Source organism: Centruroides vittatus, unplaced genomic scaffold, assembly GCF_030686945.1.
Source record: "Centruroides vittatus isolate TY-2023 unplaced genomic scaffold, ASM3068694v2 contig_349, whole genome shotgun sequence".
Lineage (NCBI taxonomy): Eukaryota > Metazoa > Arthropoda > Arachnida > Scorpiones > Buthidae > Centruroides > Centruroides vittatus.
Window position 1 is genome coordinate 131,114 of NW_027122172.1, and position 12,036 is coordinate 143,149.

The window sequence follows — 12,036 nt, forward strand, 5'->3', positions numbered from 1 at the left end:
AAAAGAGGGTATTCACAATTTGATGAGATATGCTATTTGTAGTGATCGTGGAATGAGATCTTTTGTTGGGTTGGCGACTAACTTCTCTTTTATCACTCTCCAAAATAATAGTTTGAAGGGCCGATGCATCCTCATTGCTCACAACCAATTTCTTTTTATTTCTCAGTTCCAAAGTTCTTGTCTCTACCATATGATGCTAAACATACTGGGGAGACTCAATTTTGCTCTCTTTCCTTCGAGTTCCCTCTCCAGAATGAACCACGTGTTTGCCCTCTTCCCCTCAGCACTGCATTCCACTCTTTTGTTTTTGGGGTTAGTCATCCACATACCAAAGAAAGGTTAAAATGAGAACATTCCAGGAAGAATAGACAAAGGACAGAAAGAGGGGAAGTAGAGAATATACAATATAAAAATAATATAATTATACACAAAATATACAATTTAAATAAGACATGTAGCCACACGTTAAATGCCTCTGTTTTGTACGGGAATGGGTGGCACGAACCCACAGGGATGTACACAGGAGCTGCACAAGGTTTGTGGTATACCGATATGTGTACAGTGGATCCTTTGACTTTAATGCTTATGTCCAGGAAGTGGACCTCCGTAGTGTTAGATTGTTCAACTTCTACAGTTAAGCCATAAGGATTGTCATTAACAGTTTGTATGAATGCCATCACGTCTGGTACAGTCTTCCACAAAATGATGATGTCGTCTATATACCTCTTATATAATAGGATGTTTGGAAGGAATCGTGGAAGGATCTTGTGTTCTAATTGTCTAATAACCGTTTTGCATAGATCCCCAAATACTGGGCTACCTATGGGGATCCCCTTTTTTGTGTGTAGACCTTTCCATCAAACATAAAAGTAGAATTGTAACAGATCAAAAGGGCCATCTCTAGCACCTGTTGGTGTAAGGTATGATCCTGGACAATAGCAAGTAAAAGGTCCCTGAGTGAGCTCCACGAAAAGGTAGTGGGATTTAAAGTAATAGATTGAGACAGTAATAAATTGAGGCAATGAGGCGAGTTCCTTTAGAAAGGAGATGAGGTCTATTGGGTTAGTGACTGTGTAAGGATAGTTTTCAAGGTGGGGAGATAGCAGGATGTGAGTGACCCTCTCAAGTTTACACATAGGAGCTCTGGCTTTATCTATGACTGGATGTAGTTGCTGACCTTATTTGTGATTTTGACAAACACAAAGTGCCTAGGTGTGTCCGGGGAGTCAAAAACTGTGTTACCCAATGTGGGACGTTTGACTAACTTGGAATTGGCAAATTGCTTGACCCTAAAACAGTGATTCTTAACAGGGGAGCCGTGGCTCCTTGGGGGTCTGTAAGAAGTTTGCCGTGGGCTGCCAAATTATGCAAAATTTCCTTCATAATATAATAAAATGAAAATTGATGTATAACCGAATATTGTGTTGAAAAGTGAAATAAGAAAGATAAAGTTTTTCTATTTAGTTTTTTTTATTTGTTTTTTATTTCTTCCTACATACAACTTTGTTAGTACAGAAGAAATAAATGCAAATATGCTACTTACACCGCAGTATTTACTTCTTTTATTCTAAAGTAATTCTAAGAAACTATTAATGCTTGAAATTTTTAAAATAATTAGGAAAAATAGTAGGCTTTGAAAATTTAAATATTTTTGCAAAAGATGTGCAAAATCTTTATGACAAGTTTAGTTTTAGCATTGACTTTGGATCGATTTATCAACATGTTTCTTATTTTATTTTCTGTTAAAAATTAATGAGTTTTTATGTTTAATTGTGAAGTTTGAATGTTATTTAAATAATGAAATAATAAAGTTATGATTTACATTTATTATATAAAAAATAAAGCAATATTAAAAAAATCAATTTATTATAGATAATTTAACAAATATAAATAATTTTTTTAAAAATGGGGGTAACAAAAAAATTATGAAATATTTGGTGGGCCGCGAGTATGAAAAGGTTAAGAACCACTGCCCTAAATTGTAGTTTGTCGACAGGATCTTCATTCACCCTATCACATTGGGTTATATTGACGTAATCTTTTAATTTGTGCCGGTATGTGCTATATTTTATAAGGACCAGAGATTTAGATTTATCTGCTCTGACAAGAGTGATCTCATTTTGGTGCATCAATCTGCTAGTGCGTCGTAGTTTGCTTCCTAATTCCGCCACCTCAGAAGGTTCTTTAGCTTTTTTGATTTTAAGTGCGGCCATCCATCCATAGTATTCTTTTTGTGTGTTGGACAGGCTCTTTATTAAGAACTCCAAATTGGGGATGAGGTTTCTAGCACCGGCCTTAGGAGGGGGAGGTGCGAAGGTCAGTTTGTACTTGAGTACATCCACAACATACTCAGGTGGCTGTATGTTGTCCCAGATGGCGAAGGGAAATGTTGGGTGTTCATAATTCTTAGGTACTGAAACCTTAAGATCCACTGTAGATTCCTGTGGTAAAGTCTCCTCAGGCTGGTAGTTAGTTGTTTGTGAATGGTAACCAACTTAACATTCTCTTGCACTAATATCTCTGGATCTATAAGGAACAACGCGTCTTCAATCTCAACGAGTTCTTTCAGTTTAGAGAAAACTTGCTTTCTGGACGACTGAACGGCCCTGTTGAGGCAGATTAGTTTCACTTTTTTAAGTAGAGGTTCTCTGCCTGGTGGGAGGCGAATGCAAAAAATTGGACACCTGTCTTTAATCGCCACCATCCGTGCACGAAATGCGCATGTCCATCATAACGACTTTCGTCAAGCGTATGTGTTTGATTTAATTTGAATATTCACATTCTTTTTTTGTGTTCCTTTGGTCAGCATATTTCACCCGAGGAAGAACTATTTAACAGTTTGAAAACATTAGTGATGTAATAAACTGTATTATTCACAGAATACACTGGAATTATAAAAATATAACATTCAACGAGTAAATTTAACTGCCTGTTGTTTGGTTATTATTTTGAAAATTTTAGAGATTATATTTAAGAGACTGAATGATAAAATAATTCATAAATTATATATAAATTTTATGTAAAAATTTGTACTGTTTCTTTGGCCATATGATAAATTTTGCTACCTAAGAGATCCCAATTTGCATTTGTATTGTGTCTATGATTTTTTTGTGGACAATTTGATTAGGACTTCGTTCTTTCTTTGTCCTAAATTTATGCTGGTCAATTCTTTTTGACCATACATGTAATGATTTTTTTTATACTAACCTAGTTAATAGTTTCCAGCTATAACAGTCATTTATAAACAAACTTGTTAGTCATTTTATGCTTGTCTAGTTTCCAAAAATAATAATACTAATAAAATATTTCCTTCAATAGAAAATTAATAATCAAAAATTTTACTTAACAATATATAAAAATAAATAGAAAATATGAATAGTAATAATTAACAGCAATTTATTTAGTAACCATGGCTGCTTCTGATGATGCTTTGGACTTATTGAACTTAGTGAATATTATTAATTATCTGATATAGTAGGAGTACTGCCATACTCTCCATCTACACGATGGACCCTGATATTACGGCAGACTTCCCTGGAGCCCAAATCATTCTTACTACCCCACAGCCGAACACCTCAAGTGGCTAGAGGCAGTCGAGATTTTTAAGGCTTACTGCAAGTCCACATACATTAATTTTAGGGAAGAGATGTGCCTTTGAATGGCATGGCAGGCTTTACTTGACAATGATATGTAGTATTTGATCTTATTTAAAGATGACACAGGGAACCCATGTGCATAAGTTCTCTTTATTTGAACTCTTCATCTTACTGTTTGATTTTATGTTTGAATTTTATATTCATGTGAATGGTTTTGGAAAATTCAGCTTATTTAGAATTAAGAAAACCTGAGGAAGAACCCAGAAACGGCTACGAAAATGTTGTTATTCAAGACTTAATCATACCTTACACCGGTTATTAGTTGTAGAGAGTCTTATTTTATTATTAATTATATTAGTTGTAATGGTGGTAAACAATGCTTTTAGATCCTTTGGTAAATTTCGGTTTTGAATGAAGTTTTTGGACCCTCAAATTTAGTCCCTTAGATAGCCGAAAAATTCAAAGGAACCATATCTTTAATTGTGACCTTTGGTGAGATATTCAACTGGTGATATGTCCGACTTGACTGCTTATTAAATACGTAATAGGCTTAATGGAGTGCATAGTGTGACTCTGCCCCAGTAGTAGTCAGTGAATTGGTGTTTGTTGTGTTTTATGAGCTTTAGCTCTGTAGTAAAATGGAAAATAGTTCATTTTTAGCATTGTTTTTAGAAATAGTTCCAGATTTTTTTGCTCTTAAATTTTACTTTGTTTTTGAGGGTCTTCAAAATTTCAGATAGGCTGATTTCAGGGAGCTATATCTTATGAAAAGTCACATATAGCTCATTGGTTTCTTTGTCCTGTTTAACTCCTGTGGGCATGGTCTACAGCTGTAATAAAGTTCCAACTTCCTTATTTGGAGCTGCATTTGTACCTTTTTTTTTTAGTGAGAAAATGTGACAAAATATGGTGTTTCAAGAGTTAATATATACTGAATTACCAACAATTGCCTTAAATATCAGGCTATGATCTGGCTAATTAAATGATTGTATAAAGCAATTTGTTACTAGAGGTAGACATTAGGTGCCATCTCTTAACTAAATTAATAATTATAATTAAATAAAATATTAAATAAATTTGGAACCTTCTGGAATAAAAGAACTGCCCCAGGGTGGGTCTTGAACCCATAACCTCTGCTTGCCATATGGTGTGCTTGCCAATTACTCCACCTGGACCCCGAGCAGGTCTTCGCTTCCAGAGGCATATTAATTTGGATATAACCTTACTTGGTTAAATACGGCACTGGCTGGGGACGACTCCTAAGTCCATGGCCTAAGAACATCTCCACAATGGCACTTGGCCAGCTAACGCGTTACCCGGCGAGGTATATTTAAGGCAATCATTGGTAATTCATTATATATTCATCAGGCTTAGAGATGTTTATTAGTTAATATATATTCAGAAAAATTTCCATCATTTTACTAAATGAATAAAGAAAAATTTTATTTATTCTTCTTTCATATTTATAATGAATTAACTTTGCTATTTGTCTTTAATGAGTATTTAAAATTAAAAACTTAAAAAATTATAACAGTTTTCTTTGGAAATAAGTTACTAGTGTGAAGCCCGAGCGATACTCGAGCTCATGTGTTTTTGATATCATAAAAATGTCAAATCAAGGGATCAAGCTTTTGATTCTGATGCTCGTAGAAATTGGAAGAAAACTTTAAATCGGGAAATATTAAAACTATTAATCGAGAGAAAAATGTTCTTTCTTTTAACCTTAAAAGGAGATGCAGCACTGATATTATGTATCAGACTTATAAGAATTTGAAACAATTGAATACGAGCAGAGGTTTCAAGTTGCGATTAAATTCCCTTGATCGGAATAAAACACTGTCGAATTTAAACCTTTAATAGCTCGAAATGGTCGGTCATCTGCCTAGATACAGGAAACCGACCAATCAGGAGCTGGAGATCCAGGGAAGAGAGATCTTATAAAAACCTGGATCTCAAGGGCAAGGAGACTTTTTTCCTCTGCCTCCCCTTGTGAAGACTCCTCCAAGAATTCTAGACTTCTTCCAGCTTCGAATTGAAGTTAAATATCTGGACTTTCCCTTGATGTCAGAAACCTGATTTAGACATTGGGCTTCCTTCATTTCACCCAAGGACTTCCGAACCTCCTGGAAACACTGACCAACCGCCCCGGGGCCAACGACCCACCGTCCAGCAGCGCCATCGGAACAAGACACGCAAGACTGTAAGAGATAGTGTTAATAAACGGGTTTGATTGTTACTGCAGCTGTTTGCCTCACTTTCCTTCACCCCACATACGATAAGTCCTGACATTTGGAAATCTCGAATTCGGCAACCTCACACTAGTAACACCCAACAAAGTGGAACCTGCTTTAACTGTCTGACACTGATGTGGCAAGAGCTGCATCACTTTTGTGTCATTACATCACAGTGGGCACACATGTTTTTGTTGGTTTTATTTGAAGAGGCATGTCAGATACCAGATTACACATTAGATCACTTATGATGTCACTTTAGTGTGTGCTCTGGCATAGACATTAAGGGATGCATGGCTGTATTTTATAAAATTTTGTCATTTGCAATAGATATGTACAGGTATCACTCGTACAACCCAACATTCCTACAGCACGATTTTGCTCTAACATGGTTTGAGAATTGGGGATATCCCCCATACAACATGGTGTTCTTACAACACTGTTTTGCTCTAACATGGATTTAGAACATCCTCAGACAAAATGTCACAATTTGTAAGTGAAAACCCTGTTGTCCGATATTTTTTTTATTCAAGTAAGCATGTATGTTGTCTCATTTACCCATGGATTTTAGAATATTGAGATTTTCAATGTTGTTTTGTGCCTTTTACTCATTTTTTTTAAAATGAGAACTGATTGTACAATTTTTATTTTTCCTTGTCCTTATCATCATATTCTATCTTTCCTATAAATCAGGTATTTCCATCGATGGTGATAGTGCTCTAAATGAATCTGAAAGACTGTTGCTATGCTTTGTTTTATAGATTAAATTAAAAGTTACTACATAAAAAAATTAAATTAAATTTTTAAAGATAGGAAAATACAACCCAATAAATATCAGATTTTATGAAAAAAACATAGTGAAAGATCAAGATGTTGCTAATAGTTTAGATTATGGTCAACAGGAAAGCTCAGAAGATGGCAATATTTTGCCAAAAAGAAAATGTTCGTGTTTAATGGTGTTTAGCATTGAAAAAAATTAATATTAACATGCAATACATTTCATTGTAATTATTAGTTAATTATTGATTGCTTTAATAAACATATTTCTCTTAATTACGAAAAAGAATACTAAACTTTTGTTAAATTTTGGAACCTAACCCTATGTTTTGTATTAGTCCTTTGTTTCATATAGCATGGATTCATAAAACATGCCACTTTTTCAGAACCTAACTACCATGTTATGCAGGGGATAACTGTAATTGATCATTTTCTTATTTATCAAAAATTAATAATGTTAAGATAATAAGTAAAAACATTACCTTTTCTTCTTATTTACTCCTTTACTTAACTTTAATAACAAGCAATACACATTTACATCTTTCCACCGTACGATCTTAATCCGAACAACGGGACGAAAACTCGTCGATCAACAACTTTTTACAAGTGTTGCCAGATGAATGTACGTCAGTTAACAAATAATTGTTTTTTAACTGTATGTGAATTTAACTTTTAGACTTGCTTACTGTACTTTTGTTAATTATTAGATATGCTCATTGTATTTAATTCATGTTAAATATAAACATAAACTTATCAAAATTTGTAAAAACAATATTTTAAAGATAAAAAAATTACTTTAATCTTAAACTAAAAATTAGAGTTATATTTTAATTGTGAAATTTTATAAAAATCTAAGAAAGAATGGCTAAAATTGAATTTTTATTTTTGTTTATACATGTATGAAATGCAATATTCATGAGTTTGAGTGTACTGTACCTCTGCAAATAATTAAACATAATATGTGTTTATTCAATGCTATTAATCAATTTGGAAACCTTAAGATTATCAGATGTGCTTTTTTAGTTGTAAAAATCTAGAATTTAGCACAGTAGCATCCTGAAAAATGCAGGGGGAATACATTCCATGTTACAGGAAATCATGTTATTGAGACATGCATTATTAGATGATTTTATGCAAGTTTAAATCTAGGTCTACAAGTTGAACCATATACCTCTGGATGAGAAAATTAGAATATTGTATGAGTACTACCCACAATTTTTTTGTTACTTTATACAAATTTGCATTACAGGGAGTCAGTTATACAGGAATTCGTTGTATTTAGAAATAAAATGAGATGGGAGGATATATATTTTATTAACGAGAAAATTACCTCGACTTTCAAATAACTTTCTTTTGTACATAATACTTAAATAATCCGTAAATTACCGTGTGTGTCAAATCTAGACTTTCACTTGAAAAAATTAATTTTTATTGTCTGTTTTCTGTTTAATGTATGGTTTTAACATTTAAAATAATGTTTAATAAATTGTAACATATTCACTATAAAGAATTGAAAGTTTCCTATCATAATAAGAGATTTTTTTTAACTGTTCTTCTTAGTTTTTTGGGAGTGGAACCTCATACATTTGACTTTTACACACATTTTTGGCTGCAATTTTTAAAATTGTAGACCTACAAATTTCCACTGTCATCCATCCATCTGTCTTTCTTTAATCTCAAATGTAGTTAGATAGATGAAATCTGAGACCAGATATGGAAACTTTAGGAGCAAGAGGCTCCGATTAACTATATATGAACTTCTGATGCAATCTGGAAGTCACATTATTTTCAAATTTTTCCCCTGAAAGGAGTTAGATGAGTGGCATGATTCCATTGTTAATGGAAAAGTGTGATGTACAGGGGCAAGACATTACCGTACTAATTTGAGGTGGAGATTATATATTTTAAACTAAATAAATTTAAAATATGACTAAAAATTGCAGCCTGGCTTTGTGATGATGTCACAATAGATGATTTCTTGTTAGGAATGTATTATATCCAAAAGTCGGGAACTGAATGTATTAGGTCAGGGGTCAGCAACCTTTCAGCAGTGTTGTGCCAAACTTAAGTTATAGTGTTATTCCGGGTGCCACCATGATTCTACCAATTTTGTTATATATGGTATCAAAATTGGTCTGGTTATAATGGACTTCAAAAAATTAATAATTTAATTTTTACTAATTTCTATTGAATCAAAGTGCCACTGAAAATCATCCCATGTGCCACAGATTGCTGACCCCTGTATTAGCTTATCTTATAATATAATTGAGATAGGTTGATAATGATGATGATAATAAGTGCAGAGCCCAAACAGTTAGGAGTTGAAAGTTGAAATTTGGTACACAGTTAGGGTACGTCACGAGAATGTGCACTAAAAAGGAATTTTTCGAAATTCCTTCTCACGGGGAGGGGGAGAGAATTAAGGTTTATCCTGAAGAACTTGGCTTCTACTGTACTATTTTAGATGCAATTTTGTGCTTTTAACTGCGTTTAAGTAAGGTACACCATGAGAATGCACACTAATAAAAAATTTTGGCAATCTCCTGCAGGGGAAAGGGAGAGGGTTAAGGATTATCTTGAAAAACTCAGCTTTTACTGTACTATTTTAGATGTAGTTTTTTTGCGTTTTTGACTGCATCATAGGAATGTAGGGTACGTCATGAGAATACACACTAAGAAGGGATTTTTGGAAATTCCACCCACGAGGGAAGAGGAGGAGCATCAGTTTTAGTCAGTATAAAGTGTAAATAATAAAGAAGGAAAATAAATAGTGGCACATACAGTATACATTTAGACAATTAATAAATATTTTAATCATTTCTTTCCTTTGGGTAACCCAAAAACAATAAATCCAAAGTAAACAAATTCGAATGACTATTTGAATTCGTTTCAAATTCGAAATATTGAATTTGAAACAGAATGTTCCAAACAAGTTTTTTTAGATTTTAGAATTTAAAATTAATCATTTAATTCAAGTAAGGCTATCATCAAGTTAACTCTCCATTATAAGGAATAATAATAATAATAATTTGTATTATTATTCCTTATAATGGAGAGTTAATAATTATTATTATTTCTTATATTATTATGTTGGGTTAAGTGAGATATACTCGGTTAACACCGGTGGCTGCGTACTATGCCGGACCAAAGTCAAGGCATAGTAACCAAAACAGAAATTAAAGAAGTGTATCAGTGTGTGTGTCTGTATTCAGGAATTTTTTCACAATACGACATGTATTCAATATAGTGGCCTTCTGTAGTGTGATGTATGTGTTTCTATTCAATTGTAATGTGCCCAGCTTTTGTGTAGTGTGTGTGGTATGACATCTGTAGAGGAGAGAACAACAGGTTCAATAAGCACCCTATTTATCCTCCACAGATGCCTTATTTCCTGGTCAAGTTCTGTTTTTTCTTGCTAATTTTTTCAGTGCATGCGTTTTGTATATTGTGAGTGTTTGGAATGGATATGTCTATAATGTATGTGATTTTATTGTGTTTGTCAATGAGTGTGATGTCTGGTCTGTTGTGGTAAATTGTTTTATCTGTGATTATGGCTCAGTCGTAGTACATTTTGTGCGTATTGTTTTCCAATACACCGTCTGTGGTATGTATTTGTAGTATGGTTCGTGGATGTCTAATAATTTGTGTTTCTTTGCAAGCTCTTGGTGTATTATATTTGCCACTTGATTATGTCTGTGTAAATAATCTGTCTGTGCCGAGAGCTTGCAACCAGAAATATAAATTATTGTAGTAAAACAGTTTTTTTAGCTGTTTATTTTTAACAGTCTTGAAACCATGTTGGTATTTTTTCCTTTGTTCAAACACAATGTAGTGCAATCACTCGACCACTTGGCATTCTTCATCATTAACTTTTATTTAGTTGATATTTGTATACATTATTTGTACACGTTTTGGGCTTAATAACACTCCTCTTCAATCAACTAAAATTAATAAAATGTACACAAATCATAAAATGCAATATCTATGCAATGTTTATATATGTATATTGCATTTTATGATTTGCGTATATTTTATTAATTTTAGTTGACTGAAGAGGGGTGTTATTAATCCCAAAACACGTACAAATAACATATGTGTATCAACTGAAAAAAGTTTATGATGAAAAATGCCAAGTGGTTGAGTGATTGCTACATCGTGTTTGAACAAAGGAAATGTTTACTTTTAGTAGATCATATTTATTTTTTATGTTTAAAATGAAAATTGGTTTTAAATATCTAAATTGTAATAATTAAAACATTTTTTGGCTTAGGATGTGTTATTGAACGAGATGGTATTTTAAGGCTTGATAATGTTCCCATTATTACACCAAACTGTGATGTTGTTGTTCCTAGTATTTCGTTTTCAGTAAGTAAAAAAGATACTTCTATTATATTTTTATGTATATCTGAATACACATCTGCTTTCATACAAAAATTTTGTAATTTTACATCATCATTATTATTTAGATGACATGCGATATGCACGTATTAATAACTGGCCCTAATGGATGTGGAAAAAGTTCCTTGTTTCGAATATTACGTGGACTCTGGCCCGTTTATAGTGGGAGATTAGAAAGACCTCCCATAAATCAAATGTTCTATATTCCACAAAGGTAAAAACAATATACTAGAAGTATTTTTCAAGATTGAAAATATCTTAAAGTATTTCTGGTTACTATTTAACTGATTGATTTAATAGAAATATTTTTCGATTTTTTTTTTTTTTTTTAATTTAGGTACAAAAACTAAACAAGCACCTGATCACTCGCTGAGAGATATTTATTCTTAACACAAACGTTTTCAATCCAATCAATGGATCATCATCAGGTAAAAATAGAACACTACAAAATAGAACAACAAGTTCAAAATACAAAAAATATAACGGCTAACCAATATGTAATTAACAGCACAATAACGTTTCTAAATATCAACAAATTAATAAAAATGCTGCTAAAAATTAACAATAAAATATTAATATATAACAAACAAATAGTGTATACAAAATATTAATACCTCCGTCTTAATAAACAAATTAATAACACTAAATATTAACACTGCTTAATAAGCTGTACAGAGTTTTTCATTTAACTATACATATTAATAAAGCTACCGTTCTTATTTGAAGTTTATAACTGCAAACTTCCATGCGGAAGGAAGCCCCTCGGCATCTCTTGCGTTAATGCAATTCCCTTTAAGCTTGCTTTTATAGATTTCTAATTTTTCGGCCGTTCTTGCCAAGGTCGGGGAGTGTATTTGCTTCAGTATATCTGCTTCATCCCATCTTACTATTGAGCCTTCTGCTTGTGCCATTTGTGACAATACTGTGGCATTAGAACCTTTTCTAACATCATATCTGTGCTCTTTTATCCTTACCCCTAGATTCCTAGTAGTAACCCCAACATAATCTTTACTTATTCCTAACATCTGATTCTC

General features: G+C 32.9%; 1 protein-coding gene across 1 annotated transcript in view; it reads left to right on the plus strand.

Annotated features, from left to right (window-relative positions):
* The window catches only part of Abcd1 (ATP binding cassette subfamily D), a 73,837-nt gene that overhangs the window by 23,656 nt on the left and 38,145 nt on the right, over positions 1–12,036 (plus strand). The window contains exons 5-6 of the mRNA XM_067269220.1: positions 10,875–10,969; positions 11,071–11,216. Coding sequence (XP_067125321.1) covers positions 10,875–10,969; positions 11,071–11,216 — 241 coding nt within the window. The remainder of the gene's footprint in view (positions 1–10,874; positions 10,970–11,070; positions 11,217–12,036) is intronic.